Raw genomic sequence first — 18,481 nt, 5'->3', positions numbered from 1 at the left:
GGGATTACAGACACCTGCCACCGCGCCTGGCTAATTTTTTTGTATTTTTAGTAGGGATGGGGTTTTACCATATTGGCCAGGATGGTCTTGATCTCCTGACCTCGTGATCCGCCTGCCTCAGCCTCCCAAAGTGCTGGGATTACAGGGTTGAGCCACCACGCCCAGCTGAAAATAGAATTTATTAACTCATTTTTTGTTGGTCTGTTTCTCCTTACAGGCAGTTTTTCAGCGACGTGATTGCAGATACCATTAAGGAGTTGCAAGATTCGGCCACTTACAACAGTCTCCTGCAAGCTTTGAGCAAAGAGAGGGAAAACAAAATGCATTTCTATGACATCATCGCCAGGTCAGAGTCATGTTAGGTTTACTTGCTTTGCTGTATTTTAAAGTGCTAAAACACTCTTACTGGAAATCCTTGAATTTTAAAGCAAACCAACCATGTGCTTTCCAGGGAAGATAACTAGAAGTCAGAATTTGGGTTTTCTTCCTAGTTCTGCTGGGACAATAAGTCAGATTTCTAGGCCTTCATTATCTGTATTTACAATATATCAAGACCATTGTTCCTTCTCTAGTAACCTTTCTTAAGATTGAATTCGGCTGGGCGCGGTGGCTCACGCCTGTAATCCCAGCACTTTGGGAGGCTGAGGCGGGCGGATCACGAGGTCAGGAGATCAAGACCATCTTGGCTAACACAGTGAAACCCCATCTCTACTAAAAAATACAAAAAATTAGCCGGGCATGGTGGCGGGTACCTGTAGTCCCAGCTACTTGGGAGGCCGAGGCAGGAGAATGGCCTGAACCCGGGAGGCAGAGCTTGTAGTGAGCCGAGATCGCACCACTGCACTCCAGCCTGGGTGACAGAGCAAGACTCCGTCTCAAAAAAAAAAAAAATAGATTGAATTCATTGAAAATCACTGAACAATAACAAATGAATGCCAAGGAAAGTTTTTCTTTTCCAGAACCTTTCAATTTATGAATTCTGTCTACAACTCTTTTTTTTGTTTGTTTGTTTTGTTTTTTTGAGATGGAGTCTTGCTCTGTCACCCAGGTTGCAGTACAGTGGCACGATCTCAGTTCACTGCAACCTCCGCTTCCCAGGTTCAAGCGATTCCCCTGCCTCAGCCTCCGAAGTAGCTGGGATTACAGGCGCCTGCCACCACGCCTGGCTAATGTTTGTATTTTTAGTAGAGATGGAGTTTCACCATGTTGGCCAGGCTGGTCTCGATCTCCTGACTGCAAGTGGTCCACCCACCTCAGCCTCCCAAAGTGCTGGGATTACAGGCGTGAGCCACCACGCTCGGCCTGGAACTCCCTTTGGATGTTGATCCTGTAATGATTGATCCTGCATTTTTCTTGTCCTTTTTTGCTCATTTACCATCTGCATTGTTTTTATTCTATTCTTAGAGAGATTTCCTTAACTTTGTCTTCCAACTCTTTCTTTCTTTTCTTTTCTTTTCTTTTTTTTTTTTTTTTGAGATGGAGTCTCGCTCTGTCACCAGACTGGAGTGCAGTGGCACAATCTTGGCTCACTGCAACCTCTGCCTCCCGGGTTCAAGTGATTCTCCTGCCTCAACCTCCCTAGTAGCTGGGATTACAGGCACCCACCACTGCGCCTGGCTAATTTTTGTATTTTTAGTAGAGACAGTGTTTCACCATGTTGGCCAGGATGGTCTTGATCTCTTGACCTCGTAATCCGCCCACCTTGGCCTCCCAAAGTGCTGGGAACACAGGCTCTTTCTTTTCTTTTCTTTTCTTTTCTTTTTTTTTTTCTGAGACTGAGTCTCGCTCTGCCTCCCAGGCCGAAGTGCAGTGGCACGATCCACAGCTCACTGCAGCCTCATCCTGGGTCCCAGGCTCAAGTGAGTAGCCTCCCAAGTAGCTGGGACCACAGGTGTGTGCCACCATGCCTGGCTAATTGTTTTATTTTTGTAAAGTCAGAGTCTCACCATGTTAACCAGGCTGGTCTCAAAATCGTGGGCTCAAACAACCCACCTGCCTCGGCCTCCCAAAGTGCTGGGATCATGCCTGTAATCCAAGTGCTAGGATCACGCCTGTAACCCCAACCACAACTGGCCTTATCTTCCAACTCTTGTGTTTAATTTTTCAAAATGTTATGCTAACAGTGATTTCTAAGAGCTCTTCCCTGAGTTTTTCATTTTTTATAGTATTCTTTTTTGTCACTCAGGCTAGAGTGCAGTGGCATGATCTTGGCTCACGGCAGCCTCGACTTCCTGGGCTCAAGCAATCCTCCTGCCTCAGCCCCCTCAAGTCGCTGGGGACCCAGGCATGCCCAGCTAATTTTATGTATTTTTTTGTAGAGATGGGGTTTTGCCATGTTGCCCAGGCTAGTCTCCAACTCCTGGCCTCAAGTGATCCTTCCACCTTGGCCTCCCAAAGTGTTGGGCTTATAGGTGTGAGCCACTGCACCTGGCTCTAGTCTCTGTTTTTAATGTTAGGGGAATTGTGTTTGGTCATCTTTGGCTGTCCGTTTGTATTTAAGAGTGAAGTGCCAAGAAGCTGATGGATGCTCTGCTCTGTGCATGTGGACAACACTGCACTGTAGCATGGCTGGGCAGAAAAGAAAAGTACATCTTTTCCCTTGGTGTAGTCAGCATTCTCGAAGAATCTACCAATCTTTGCTGGGAGGGGTGAGGAGCAGTGAAGAAGTAATGGTTATTGTCAGTGGTTATTCTCTGACTACCCATGTGTTGAGAGCTAGCCAGGGAAAGGCTGGGGAAACTCACCATCCACTAAGCAGAATGTTTTTTGGTCCCCCTGTTTTTAGCATGGTCCTTCATCTCCACCTCCAGCTGTGTCTGGTGTCCGTCTGCAAGTCCAAATCCTTGGTTCAACCATTCCAGGCAACCTGGCCAAAACTAACCAAACACCCATGATCTCCCGAGAGGAGGAAAGGCAGCTGCCTGGCCACAGGGCTGGGGAAGGGAATCAGGTCATCCTGCTCCTTTGCCAGACTTTTGATCGCTCCACCTGGATTTAGCCCTGTGGCACAGTTGTGCCTTCGAAGATGTGTAGTGCCTTCATGTGCTGAGCTTTTCTGGGGGGCCTGTAGCTTTATTCTGTTTTCTTCTTCTTAGCTTCTCACTCTGTACACATTTAGATCTCATTTTTCTCTTGTCTGCTTTATATCTTCTTTAATTTTGCTGATGTCTGTCAGCTGCATCGTTTCTTCTCCCAATCTCTTTGTGTTTATAGGTTTACACCTTTCATTATTTCTTGCCTGTTATTTTAGTATTGTTTCAAGAGTGAACAGAGGGCTGGGCATGGTGGCTCACGCCTGTAATCCCAGCACTTTGGGAAGATGAGGTGGGTGGATCATTTGAGGTCAGGAGTTCGAGACCAGCCTGGCCAACATGGTGACACCCCACCTCTACTAAAAATGCAAAAATTAGCTGGGCATGGTGGTGCGCACCTGTAGTCCCCAGCTACTCAGGAAGCTGAGGCAGGAGAATCACTTGAACCCGAGAGGTGGAGGTTGCAGTAAGCCGAGATCGCGCCACTGCACTCCAGCCTGGGCGACACAACAAGACTCTGCCTCAAAAAAACAAAAAACAAACAAAAAAGAGGGAACAGAAATAAATGCATGTGTTCACCTGCTAAATAAAATGAGAAAGAGCACATAGTTATGTCAAGTGAAAAAGTTAGGATAAAAATAATACCCATAATATAACTTAGTTTTGTAAGAAAAAAAGTATAGTGTGTATTGACTGGAAGGAAATATAATAAAATTTCAATGATAGTTAACTCCAGATAGTGGGATTATGGGTGATTTTTATTTCTCTTCATACTTTCTTTGCATTTGATACTTTAAGTTCTAGGGCACGTATGCAAAACGTGCAGGTTTGATTCATAGGTATACATGTGCCATGGTGGTTTTCTGCACCCATCAGCCTGTCATCAACATTAGGTATTTCTCCTAATGCTCTCCCTCCCCCAGCCCCCCACCCCACAACAGGCCCCGGTGTGTGATGTTCCCCTCCCTGTGTCCATATGTTCTCACTGTTCAATTCCCACCTATGAATGAGAACATGCGGTGTTTGGTTTTCTGTCCTTGTGACAGTTTGCTGAGAATGATGGTTTCCAGCTTCATCCACGTCCCTGCAAAGGACATGAACTCATCCTTTTTTATGGCTGCATAGTATTCCATGGTGTATATGTGTAAAATGGGCACTTTTATAATCTCATGTAAATGATATTTGTTTGTTTCAATAAACCTTTCCTTGGGATATTGAAGTAATAGTAGACGGAAAGTACTCATTCTGTAGCTTATCTATTTTTTGTTATCTATGAATGGGAAGTACATAATCTATAGTTTGTTTTGGCAATGACAATCTCAAGATTCTAGTTAATTAACTATGTGCTTTCTAAAAATTCCTGGCCGGGCGCGGTGGCTCACACCTGTAATCCCAGCACTTTGGGAGGCCAAGGCGGGTGGATCACCTGACGTCAGGAATTCGAGACCAGCCTGGCCAACATGGTAAAAACCCGTCTCTACTAAAAATACAAAAATTAGCCAGTGTGGTGGCACATGCCTGTAATCCCAGCTACTCAGGAGGCCGAGGCAGAAGAATTGCTTGAACCCGGGAGGCGGAGGTTGCAATGAGTCGAGATCGTGCCACTGCACTCCAGCCTGGAGAACAGAGTGAGACTCTGTCTCAAAAAAAGAAAAATAAATACATAAAAATAGAAATTCTTGAGTAAAAATCTTTACCTAGCTGCAGTTTAGTGAGAAGTCTTCTTTTGTTTTGTTTTGTTTTGTTTTGTTTATTCTGGTATTGTTTTGCTATTTTTTGTTTGTTTTAAACCTAAATAATGGGATTGCTGGAGAGAAGCAGAAGGCTGTTTCTCAGAGTAGATTGAGGAACAGTCACACAAAGTAGTTAAGTTCACAGGCTCTGGTGTCCGACAGTCCTGAGTTTGAACCCCTTTCTGCCATTTACTGTTTGTGTGACCATGGCAAGTGTGTTAGTCCAGGTCTTCTGAAAAATGGATGCTGAGATGGAATTATTCATGCAAAGATTTTATCAGGGGAAAGATCTGCATGAGAGAAAATGGGGAGGGAACCTTCAGAACCAGTGCAAGGCCGACCCCCAGTGAAGGAGAGGCTGGAAGACACGGCTGTGTTTGGCAAGGTCATCAGGAGTCCTTGAGCCAAAGTCAACCATCAGAGACGCCCTGACTCCTCAGGAAAGGCCCATCCCATGTGATTCCTGCCACACTTAATAATGGGATGGGAGCAGTCTGTGGGCAGTGTGGCCTCAGAACACACAGAGGATTGCAGAGCCTAGAAGCCGGGACCCTTGCTGACTTACGCCCCCTGTAGTTGGAGATCGGTGAGGCACATTCTCACATCCAGCACATCAACTTACCTTAGCTGTCTACACCGCATTTTCTCATCGGTAAAATAGAAATCAGGCTATTGTGAGGGTTAGAATATGTAATTAAAGTGCCCAAAGTAGAAAGGATTCTTCTTTCTCCTCTTGCTGTCCTTCTCTTCTTCACTTTTTCTCAGCAGCAGCTATTTTTAGATTCAACACTGACAAGCCAGAGAATCTTCCTCCAATCTATTAAAACAAATCTGTCTTTTAAAACGTGTTATTGAAAATGTGACGTGGACCAGCCCTGTTAGCATCGCTTGGGAACTCGATAGAGATGCACACTTCAGGCCCCTCCCAGACCTGCTGAGTCAGATTCTCTGGGGGAAGAGGCCAGGAATCTGGTTTTCTTATGTGCGGGGTGGTCCTTGTGCACGTAAGGTTTGAGAAGCACTGCTCTAAACACAAACCATTCTTATATCTTCTAGGGAGGAAAAAGGAAGAAAACAGATAATATCACTTCAAAAACAGCTAATTAATGTCAAAAAGGAAAGGCAATTTGAAGTCCAGGTAAGAATTACCTGCTTAACACCAAAAGTGACCGAGCTAACACAGCTATTAAATATATGGAAGCCATCTTTCTCAAGCAGAGAAGAGTTACGCGTAAAAGATCGTTGTTTCCTCTGGCATTCCTTTACTATTGAAAACATAGCCGGGCGCGGTGGCTCACGCCTGTAGTCCCAACACTTTGGGAGGCTGAGGCGGGTGGATCTCCTGAAGTCAGGAATTTGAGACCAGCCTGGCCAACATGGTGAAACCCCATCTCTACTAAAAATACAAAAATTAGCCAGGTATGGTGGCAGGTGCCCATAATCCCAGCTACTTGGGAGGCTGAGGCAGGAGACTCACTTGAACCCTGGGAGGTTACAGTGAGTCAAGATTGCACCATTGAACTCCAGCCTGGGTGACAGAGCAAGATTCTGTCTCAGGAAAAAAAAAAAAACCGAAGATATAAAGATAGCAACTAGAGAGCTCGCCTGGGTCGTACAGGTGTGTCTGGAATATAGAGCCCTGCGAGACCCCAACCCCCTGGAGCTCTTAGTTCCCATCTTCGTATCCCACCACATACACCCCCACCCTCCCCCACAGATGACCTCATCCCATCCTCATATCCCACCCCACATACACCCCCACCCTCCCCCACAGATGACCTCATCCCATCCTCATATCCCACCCCACATACACCCCCACCCTCCCCCACAGATGACCTCATGCCATCCTCATATCCCACCCCACATACACCCCCACCCTCCCCCACAGATGACCTCATCCCATCCTCATATCCCACCCCACATACACCCCCACCCTCCCCCACAGGGACCTCATGCCATCCTCATATCCCACCCCACATACACCCCCACCCTCCCCCACAGGGACCTCATCCCATCCTCATATCCCACCCCACATACACCCCCAACCCTCCCCACAGATGACCTTGTCCCATCCTCATATCCCACCCCACATACACCCCCACCCTCCCCCACAGATGACCTCGTCCCATCCTCATATCCCACCCCACATACACCCCCACCCTCCCCACAGATGACCTCATTCCATCCTCATATCCCACCCCACATACACCCCCACCCTCCCCCACAGATGACCTCATCCCATCCTCATATCCCACCCCACATACGCCCCCACCCTCCCCCACAGGGACCTCATGCCATCCTCATATCCCACCCCACATACGCCCCCACCCTCCCCCACAGATGACCTCGTCCCATCCTCATATCCCACCCCACATACACCCCCACCCTCCCCCACAGGGACCTCATTCCATCCTCATATCCCACCCCACATACACCCCCAACCCTCCCCCACAGATGACCTCGTCCCATCCTCATATCCCACCCCACATACACCCCCACCCTCCCCCACAGGGACCTCATTCCATCCTCATATCCCACCCCACATACACCCCCACCCTCCCCCACAGATGACCTCATCCCATCGTCATATCCCACCCCACATACACCCCCACCCTCCCCCACAGGGACCTCATGCCATCCTCATATCCCACCCCACATACACCCCCACCCTCCCCCACAGATGACCTCGTCCCATCCTCATATCCCACCCCACATACACCCCCAACCCTCCCCACAGATGACCTCATCCCATCCTCATATCCCACCCCACATACACCCCCACCCTCCCCCACAGGGACCTCATGCCATCCTCATATCCCACCCCACATACACCCCCACCCTCCCCCACAGATGACCTCGTCCCATCCTTATATCCCACCCCACATACACCCCCACCCTCCCCCACAGATGACCTCATCCCATCCTCATATCCCACCCCACATACACCCCCACCCTCCCCCACAGATGACCTCATCCCATCCTCATATCCCACCCCACATACACCCCCACCCTCCCCCACAGATGACCTCATCCCATCCTCATATCCCACCCCACATACACCCCCACCCTCCCCCACAGATGACCTCATCCCATCCTCATATCCCACCCCACATACACCCCCACCCTCCCCCACAGGGACCTCATCCCATCCTCATATCCCACCCCACATACACCCCCACCCTCCCCCACAGATGACCTCCTCCCATCCTCATATCCCACCCCACATACACCCCCACCCTCCCCCACAGGGACCTCATCCCATCCTCATATCCCACCCCACATACACCCCCACCCTCCCCACAGATGACCTCATCCCATCCTCATATCCCACCCCACATACACCCCCACCCTCCCCCACAGATGACCTCGTCCCATCCTCATATCCCACCCCACATACACCCCCACCCTCCCCCACAGATGACCTCGTCCCATCCTCATATCCCACCCCACATACACCCCCACCCTCCCACACAGATGACCTCATGCCATCCTCATATCCCACCCCACATACACCCCCACCCTCCCCCACAGGGACCTCATCCCATCCTCATATCCCACCCCACATACACCCCCACCCTCCCCCACAGGGACCTCATCCCATCCTCATATCCCACCCCACATACACCCCCACCCTCCCCCACAGGGACCTCATCCCATCCTCATATCCCACCCCACATACACCCCCACCCTCCCCCACAGGGACCTCGTCCCATCCTCATATCCCACCCCACATACACCCCCACCCTCCCCCACAGATGACCTCGTCCCATCCTCATATCCCACCCCACATACACCCCCACCCTCCCCCACAGATGACCTCGTCCCATCCTCATATCCCACCCCACATACACCCCCACCCTCCCCCACAGATGACCTCGTCCCATCCTCATATCCCACCCCACATACACCCCCACCCTCCCCCACAGGGACCTCATCCCATCCTCATATCCCACCCCACATACACCCCCACCCTCCCCCACAGGGACCTCATCCCATCCTCATATCCCACCCCACATACACCCCCACCCTCCCCCACAGATGACCTCGTCCCATCCTCATATCCCACCCCACATACACCCCCACCCTCCCCCACAGATGACCTCGTCCCATCCTCATATCCCACCCCACATACACCCCCACCCTCCCCCACAGATGACCTCGTCCCATCCTCATATCCCACCCCACATACACCCCCACCCTCCCCCACAGATGACCTCGTTCCATCCTCATATCCCACCCCACATACACCCCCACCCTCCCCCACAGATGACCTCGTCCCATCCTCATATCCCACCCCACATACACCCCCACCCTCCCCCACAGATGACCTCGTCCCATCGTCATATCCCACCCCACATACACCCCCACCCTCCCCCACAGGGGGCCTTGTCTCAGGCAGTCTCTTGTACTCTCACATCCCAGATGGAAAAGTATATTCCTAAAGAAGACATTCAGCACATTATGAACCTTCTCATACATAGTGGTTGGGCTTCATTATGTTATTTGTATTGTATTTTGAGGACAAAGTGATTTGCCAGCTTTTGTGGTCATTAGGACCTAAGCTCGTATCTCGTTTACTTTTATAAGAAAATGCATCCCAAGTTTTAAGGAATTGACTTGCAAAACAAAGTTGGGGCTACAACCTAAGCAATTAGAAACCAGCTGTATTAGGATGACTGACAACTTTTCTAGGAGCAGTTTAGAAAGTTACAGAGGATGGCCGGGCGCGGTGGCTCACGCCTATAATCCCAGCACTTTGGGAAGCCAAGACGGGCGGATCACGAGGTTAAGAGATCGAGACCATCCTGGCCAACATGCTGAAACCCTGTTTCTACTCAAAATACAAAAATTAGCCGGGTGTGGTGGTGCGCACCTGTAGTCCCAGCTATTCAGGAGGCTGAGGCAGGAGAATCGCTTGAACCTGGGAGGCGGAGGTTGCAGTGAGCCAAGACAGTGCCACTGCACTCCAGCCTGGTGACAGAGCGAGACTCCGTCTCAAAAAAAGAAAAGAGAAAGTTACAGAGGATGGCCTGTTATCAGCTTGTCACTGACCAGCTGTTTGGACAAGTTTATGCTTCACAGAAGGGAATTTTCGTTATTCCCTACATAGACGTTGGAAAACTATTTTATTTATATATTTTATTTTTATTTTTATTTTTTGGTGGAGTGAGATGGAGTCTCACCCTGTCCACTCCATCACCCAGGCTGGAGTGCAGTGGCACGATTTCGGCTCACTGAAACCTCTGCCTCCTGGGTTTAAGCGATTCTCCTGCCTCAGCCTCCCGAGTAGCTGGGACTACAGGCATGCACCACCATGCCCAGCTAATTTTTAAAATATTTTTAGTACACACAGGGTTTCACCATGTTGACCAGGCTGGTCTCAAACTCCTGATCTCAGGTGATCTGCCCATCTCGTCCTCCCAAAATGTTGAGATTACAGGTGTGAGCCACCGTGCCCAGCCTATTTATTTATTGTAGACACAGGATCTTCACTCTGTCACTCAGGCTGGAGTGCAATGGCACAATTATAGTTCATTGCAATCCTGCGCTCAAGCAATTCTCCCACCTCAGCCTCCTGAGTAGCTGGGACTACAGGCACGTGCCACCACGCCAGGCTGCGGTTTAATTGTTCGTAGAGGTGGGGTCTTGCTTTGTTGCCCAGGCTGGTCTCAGCCTCCTGGCCTCGAGTGTTTCTCCCTCCTTGGCCTCTCAAAGCACTGGGATTACAGGCATGAGCTGCCATGCCCAGCTGAGAGAATATTTTTATTTATTTATTTTTTACTGTTTTTTGTTTTGTTTTGTTTTTGAGACATGGTCTCACTTTGTCACCTAGGCTGGAGTGCAGTGGAGTGATCTCAGCTCACTGCAACCTCTGCCTCCCAGGCTCAAATGATTCTCCTGCCTCAGCCCCCAGATAGCTGGGACTACAGGCACCTGCCACCACACCCAGATAATTTCTTAAATTTTTGATACAGACAGGGTTTCACTATGTTGTCCAGGCTGATCTCGAACTCCTGAGCTCAAGTGATCTGTCTGCCTTGGCCCCCCCATAACGCTAGGATGATAGGTGTGAACCACTGCATTGGGCCTGAGAATATTGTAAGTTTATATGGAAGAATTGTTTTTAAAAGGTCACTATGAGGTGGAAGGATCATTTGAGGCCTGGGGTTTAAGACCAGCTTGGGTAACATAGCAAGACTCTGTCTCTATAAATAAATAACTTATAAAAATAACTGGAAAAGTAAAAAAATTATCTGGATGTGGTAGTACACATCTGTAGTCCTAACTGCGTGGGAGGCTAAGGTAGGAGGACTGCGTGAGCCTAGGAGGTTGAGGCTGCAGTGAGCTATGGTCTCCCCACTGCACTGCAGCCTGGGCGACAGAGTGAGACCGTCTCAAAAACAAAGTCACTAGACTTTTTTTTAAGATATTATCTGTAAGTCTTCCAAGCAAATTGCCTAACGCCTTCTCTTATTTTGTATTTGCCAATTACAAAGCACCTTAGGTAGCTCTAGGTCTTGATGTCATTATCCCTCTTAACCCTCTGCATGTAGCTTATATTTTTTAAAAACTACTTTTCTTCTCTGGGAAACTTCATGAAAACTAGTTTGTGTTTAAGTTTTCTCTGTAATGAATAGACTTTTTCAGAGGTTTCCTAACTCTTTTCCCTGAAAAACTCTCATAATTTAACAAGACTAATATAAATATCTTCTATTTTAAAAGTCATGAATCTTTTGACATTATCTTATAGAAGATAAGTATCTTTTAAGTATGTTTTAAAATAGAAGATATATTTATTTATTTATTTATTTATTTTTATTTTTGAGATGGAGTCTAGCTCTGTCGCCCAGGCTGGAGTGCAGCAGCTCGATCTTGGCTCACTGTGACCTCCGCCTCTCGAGTTCAAGCGATTCTCCTGCTTCAGCCTCCCAAGTAGCTGGGATTACAGGTGTAGGCCACCACACCCGGCTAATTTATGTGTTTTTAGTAGAGATGGGGTTTCACCATATTGGCCAGGCTGGTCTTGAACTTCTGACCTCAGGTGATCCACCCGCCTCGGCCTCCCAAAGTGCTGAGATTACAGATGTGAGCCACTGTGCCTGGCCAGAAGATATTTATATTAGTCTCCTTTTAAGCCCTCCAAAGCAATGTCAAAAGAAACCTCAGATTTAGCACTTTGCCAGTTAACTCCCATTCTACCATAAGGACCACACCTGTTGATGGTAGAATTTTCCTAACAGCAACAACACTTGCTCCTGAGACGTATCCTCTTAATTATATTCTCAGCCATTACATTCAGCCAAAGTAAAATTAAAGCAGAATATCATTCAGATATTGTGATCATCAGCAAAAAAATAGGTTAAGAAACCAAGATTCTGCTTCGTAGTGGGTCTTAAAAAAAGAAAGAAAGAAAGAAACCAAGACTAGAAGATCCAAGGCAAGCCTTGGAACAAAAAAGAACTACCAAGATGAAACCAGGTGAAATCCCCAGAGTTACTGAAAACCAGTAGTCGGGTGGACCAAGATGAAACCAAGTTAAATCCCCAGAGTTACTGAAAACCAGTAGTCGGGTCAACCAAGATGAAACCAAGTGAAATCCCCAGAGTTACTGAAAACCAGTAGTCGGGTCAACCAAGATGAAATCAGGTGAAATCCCCAGAGTTACTGAAAACCAGTAGTCGGGTCGACCAAGATGAAACCAGGTTAAATCCGCAGAGTTACTGAAAACTAGTAGTCGGGTCGACCAAGACGAAACCAAGTTAAATCCCCGGAGTTACTGAAAACCAGTAGTCGGGTCGACCAAGACGAAATCAGGTTAAATCCCCGGAGTTACTGAAAACCAGTAGTCGGGTCGACCAAGACGAAATCAGGTTAAATCCCCGGAGTTACTGAAAACCAGTAGTCGGGTCGACCAAGACGAAATCAGGTTAAATCCCCAGAGTTACTGAAAACCAGTAGTCGGGTCGACCAAGACGAAATCAGGTTACATCCCCGGAGTTACTGAAAACCAGTAGTCGGGTCGACCAAGATGAAATCAGGTGAAATCCCCAGAGTTACTGAAAACCAGTAGTCGGGTCGACCAACATGAAATCAGGTGAAATCCCCAGAGTTACTGAAAACCAGTAGTCGGGTCAACCAAGATGAAACCAGGTGAAATCCCCAGAGTTACTGAAAACCAGTAGTCGGGTCAACCAAGATGAAATCAGGTGAAATCCCCAGAGTTACTGAAAACCAGTAGTCGGGTCGACCAAGATGAAACCAGGTTAAATCCGCAGAGTTACTGAAAACTAGTAGTCGGGTCGACCAAGACGAAACCAAGTTAAATCCCCGGAGTTACTGAAAACCAGTAGTCGGGTCGACCAAGACGAAATCAGGTTAAATCCCCGGAGTTACTGAAAACCAGTAGTCGGGTCGACCAAGACGAAATCAGGTTAAATCCCCGGAGTTACTGAAAACCAGTAGTCGGGTCGACCAAGACGAAATCAGGTTACATCCCCGGAGTTACTGAAAACCAGTAGTCGGGTCAACCAAGATGAAATCAGGTTACATCCCCGGAGTTACTGAAAACCAGTAGTCAGGTCAAGGTTGGAAAACAAGAAGATAGGAAGTATATGCACATTAGGGAACTGTGGGTCAGAAAATGATGCCAACAAGAATGGCAGGTTTTTGTATATGAAAGTGTTGGTGGTAGCTTAGATGTGTAGGATTAATTGCCTTAGATACTCGGCAAAAAGAAAGAGTCACAAAGCAAAAAAAGTTTCAGACTTCTGAACATCAACATCCAAAGCAGGATAACAATGGATCAGCACTTTCATGAAACTCCTGGGAAAAAAAAGAACCAAGATTCATATATAAAAATCTATCTTTTATACATCAGCAACAGATTTAGAATAGAAAATTGAAAATTTATATATATTATTTACAATAGCATCAAAACTATCAATGCCTAGCATTGAATCTAACAGCAGCAACAAAAACAATAGTAAAACACATGCCACCAGGCCCAGCTAATGTTTGTGTTTTTAGTAGAGACGGGGTTTTGCCATGTTGCCCAGGCTGGTCGCAAACTCCTGGCCTCAGGTGATCCACCTGCCTCAGTCTCCCAAACTGCTGGGATTACAGGCATGAGCCATCACGACTGGCCTTTTTTTTTTTTTTTTTTATTGAGATGGGGGGGTTCTCTCTTTGTTGCCCAGGCTTGTTTTGAACTCCTGGCCTCAAGCTTCCCAAGTAACTAGTCCTCCTACCTCAGCTTCCCAAGTAACTAGGATTACTGGAGCTCAGAGTTTATTCTGAGTCTGTGGACTCGTATAGTATCAGCTGGTATTCTAAGTCATAGACAGCAAATAGAAATGTTAATTTATTTTATTTTATTTTATTTTATTTTTGAGATGTGATCTCACTCTGTCTCCTAGGCTGGAGTGCAGTGCCGCGATCTCAGCTCACTACAACCTCTGCCTCCCGGGTTCAAGTGATTCTCCTGCCTCACCCTCCCAAGTAGCTGAGATTACAGGTGCACACCACCACACCTGGCTAATTTTTGTATTTTTTTTTTTTTAGTAGAGATGGGGTTTCACCATGTTAGCCAGGCTGGTCCCGAACTCTTGACCTCAAGTGATCCACCCGCCTCAGCCTCCCAAAGTGCTGGGATTACAGGCGTGAGCCACCGAGCCTGGCTGTAAATGTTAATTTAATAGAGAACTATTTTTTTCCTGTGGCTTTTGTCTCTTTAATAGACAACATTACCATTTTCCTTTTGCTACCCAACCAGAGGGGAAGCCTGAGGTCTAAGACAAGTGCCAACTTCCCAGATAGTAGCTTCCAAACTTCCAGGAACTAGTACTCCGTTCTGTACTTTTTGTACAGTTATGAAAGCAGACACTACCATTAAAGCCCTTGGCTCACGTTATTATGGCAGCCATCACAGCCTTATTAACTCGAGTTGGTAGACTGCCTCTTTTTATTAGTAAATCATGCTTCTCTGAATTCGAATAACAAGTCCAGAGGTCCCGATCTGAAGGCAATTTTGGGATTTGGAAGTAATGTTTGGTCTGCCATGAAAACCCAAAACTGTGATGCATCAGTCCATGGACCTGACCACGAGGAAGGTTCCCGACACCATGGACAACTCGGATTCGAGGTTGTAGTGAAGGCAAATCTTTTCTTAGTGAAACTCTGAAAAGGAGCCTGTACCCCACTGCTTCTAGGCTGGCTGTTCTCACACACTGGGGAGAAGAGGACACGGAATAGCACTTCCGCTCGCTTGTTAGTATGCCTCGATCTTGGTTTTACCATCATAGCCTGTCAGGATTTTATATCTTCCTCTGTGTTTCCACACGGTCACCGTGGAGGGCCATTAAAATGTTTGTGCAAAATACCAATCCAGGAAGGAACTCAGGGTACTCAGAGGCCCATGGCAACGGCATTAAAACCAGATGCCTTTGGCTTGGCACAGCCAATGTTGTACGTCCTTATAAACACTTACATTGGCCGGGCATGGTGGCTCATGTCTATAATCCCAGCACTTTGGGAGGCCGAGGCAGGTGGATCACCTGAGGTCAGGAGTTTGAGACCAGCCTGACTAACATGGAGAAACCCTGTCTCTACTAAAAATACAAAATTAGCCCAGTGTAGTGGCGGGTGCCTGTAATCCCAGCTACTTGGGAGGCCAAGGCAGGAGAATCGCTTGAACCTGGGAGGCCGAAGTTGCAATGAGCCAAGATTACGTCACTGTACTCCAGCCTGGACGACAAGAGCAAAACTCGGTCTAAAACAACAACAACAACAAACACTTCCATGATGCAGTACCTTCTGTTTACCATGGGCAGAAGCTAAAGACTTTTAACTCTGCATTTCTGATCTTCAGACTGTTACTCTGAAGTCTTAATATTCCATTTGAGAAAGAAAAATTACCAGAACATGCTCTTGAGTTTTCAAAAGTATATTTTTGTATGTACGGACACTATTCAATAAATCCCTGTCTAACACTCTTTAGATTCTGTGAGAAACAAAACTACAGTTATCAACGTGGGCTGAGGTTTTCTGCAAAAGGCTTTATTTACTTGAGTGATACATAAGGTGGACCTTGAAGGAAATCTAAGGGATTATATAGGTAAAAGGATTCCAGTTGATGAAGAAGTAAAACCATCACATTTTCGCTTTAACTCTAGTCTTCCTAAAGATTCAAACCTATACCGGGCACAGTGGCTCATGCCTGTAATCCCAGCACATTGGGAGGCCGAGGCAGGTGGATTGTTTGAGACCAGGAGTTTGAGACCAGCCTGGGCAACATGGCAAAACCCCATCTCTACCAAAAAAAAAAAAAAAAAAAAAAAAAGCAAAAAATTAGCTGGGTGTGGTGGCGTGGTAGCATGTACACGTAGGCCCAGCTACTCGGGAGGTTGAGGTGGGAGGCGGAGATTGCAGTGAGCCAAGATCGCACCATTGCACTCCAGCCTGGGCAACAGAGAGACCTTGTCTCAAAAAAAAAAAAAAAAGATTCACTGACTGCCATACAATTTGGAAATAGAAGGGAGGGAAGAGGAAGGAGGAGGAAAAATGGGCTGGGCATGGTGGCTCATGCCTGTAATCCCAGCACTTTGGGAGGTTGAGGCAGGCAGATCCCCTGAGGTCAGGAGCTGGAGACCAGCCTGGCCAACATGGTGAAACCCCATCTCTACTAAAAAGAAATAAAAAAATTAGCCAGGCATGGTGGCACATGCCTGTAATCCCAGCTACTTGGGAGGCTGAGGCAGGAGAATCGCTTGAACCCGGGAGGCAGAGGTTGCAGTGAGCCAAGATTGTACCACTGCACTCTAGCCTGGGCAACACAGCGAGACTCTGTCTCAAAAAAAAAAAAAGAAAAAAGAGAAATGGGGAAGACAGGGGAGAAGGGAAGTGCGTATAGAAAGAATGGAAGAAAAACAGTGAGCCAAAAGCAGACATCTCTTAAAATTCATTTCATCAACATTTATTGAGCATATAAGTTGTGCCAGGCACTCCAGCCTGGGCAGGATTTTACAGATGAGAAAATAGGCTTAGTGAGGTCCAGTAATTTGCCTGCAATCCTACAACTTGTAAGAGAATATGAAATACGAAGACATATTTTCAAAGGGCCTATAGCATATTCTGTGCCAGAGATGCTCAGTCTCTTAGGAATGATTCTGATCTAGTTGGAATAACTGTCATACAATTAGAATGATTCTGCAGAGTTATATCAAGAAGCTAGTAGACAAAATAACTTGAAGAATTCCGTTCTGATTCATCTTAGGGACCTTTTTGAGACAGGGTCTTGCTCTGTTGCCCAGGCCGAAGTGCAATGGCATATGCATAGCTCACTGCAGCCTCGGCCTCCGGGGCTCAAGGGAGTCTACCACTTCAGCCTCCCTAGTAGCTGGGACTGCAGGCGCATGCCACCAGGCCCAGCTAATTTTTAAATTATTTTGTAGAGACAGGTTTTCACTGTGTTGCCCAGGCTGCTCTTGAACTCCTGGGTTCAAGCGAGCCTCCTGCCTTGGTTTCCCAAAGCGTTGGAATTATAGGCGTGAGCCACCCCACCGGGTTGGGGCCTAATGATACTTTAAGTCAAGCTTGTCCAACCTGTAGCCCGCAGGCCACATGCGGCCCAGGATGGCTTTGACTGGGGCCCAACACAAATTCGTAAACTTTCTTAAAACATTATGAGAGATTTTTTTGTGTGATTTTTTTTTTTTAGTTCATCATTGGTGTATTTTGTGTGTGGCCCAACACAATTCTTCTTCCAGTGCGGCCCAGGGAAGCCAAAAGATTGGACACCGCTGCCTATGCTTGCTTTCCTTAACGGAGGATTTGTCCAATTACCACTTTGTTTTTTCTTCCAATGGTTACTTAGAATTAATTCCCTAGGTACTTGGGAGGCTGGAGAGAGGGGATTCCTTGAGTCTAGGAGTTCAAGACTACAGTGAGCTATGCTGGTGACACTGCACTACAGCCTGGGGGACACGGTGGACCCTATCTCAAGAAAGAAAAGAGGCTGGCTGCAGCAGTGGCTCCTGCCTGTAATCCTAGCATGTTGGGAGGCTGAGGTGGGAGGATCATTTGAGCCCAGGGTTTCGAGGCCAGCCTGGGCAACATAGTGAGACTCTGTTTCTACAATAATAATAATAATTAGCTGAGTGTGATGTCATGCACCTGTAGTCCCAACTACTCTGTAGGCTGAGGCAGGAGGATTTCTTGAGCCTGGGAGGTCAAAGTTACAGTGAGCCGTGATCATGCCACTGCACTTCAGCCTGAGTGACAGAACAAGACCGTCTCAAAAAACAACAACAACAACAACAACAAAAAAGCCGGGCGCAGTGGCTCATGTCTGTGATCCCAGCACTTTGAGAGACCAAGGCAGGAGGATCCCTTGAAGCCAAGAGTTTGAGACCAGCCTGGGCAACAGAGTGAGACCCCCATCTCTAAAAATATTAAAAAGTTAGCCAGGCATGGCGACATGCACCTGTAGTACTAGCTACTTGGGAAGATCGCTTGAGCCCAGGAATTGGAGGTTATAGTGAGCTGTGATCGAGCCACTACACTCCAGCCTGAGTGACAGAGGGAGATCCTGTCTCTAAACAAAAAAAATTTTTTAATACAAAAGAACTAATTCTACCCTACTTACATGGTTAAGACGAAAGGCAATTGGAGGCCAGGCGTGGTGGCTCACGCCTGTAATCCCAGCACTTTGGGAGGCCA

General features: G+C 47.4%; 1 protein-coding gene across 38 annotated transcripts in view; it reads left to right on the top strand.

The window, feature by feature from the left end:
- Positions 1 to 18,481, top strand: part of IQCG (IQ motif containing G) — an 85,045-nt gene that overhangs the window by 28,120 nt on the left and 38,444 nt on the right. For all 38 annotated transcript variants that reach the window (XR_010155443.1, XR_010155442.1, XR_010155441.1 and 35 more), the window contains 2 exons: positions 218 to 346; positions 5,822 to 5,903. Coding sequence is in view for 32 of the 38 variants with exons in the window: in XM_063806552.1 (XP_063662622.1) it covers positions 218 to 346; positions 5,822 to 5,903 (211 nt within the window). In the remaining 6 variants the exon portion in view is untranslated. The remainder of the gene's footprint in view (positions 1 to 217; positions 347 to 5,821; positions 5,904 to 18,481) is intronic.

This window comes from Pan troglodytes, chromosome 2 (assembly GCF_028858775.2).
Source record: "Pan troglodytes isolate AG18354 chromosome 2, NHGRI_mPanTro3-v2.0_pri, whole genome shotgun sequence".
NCBI classification, from domain to species: Eukaryota; Metazoa; Chordata; class Mammalia; order Primates; family Hominidae; genus Pan; species Pan troglodytes.
The sequence above is the reverse complement of the archived record's forward strand: the minus strand, read 5'-3'. Positions and strand labels throughout refer to the sequence as shown.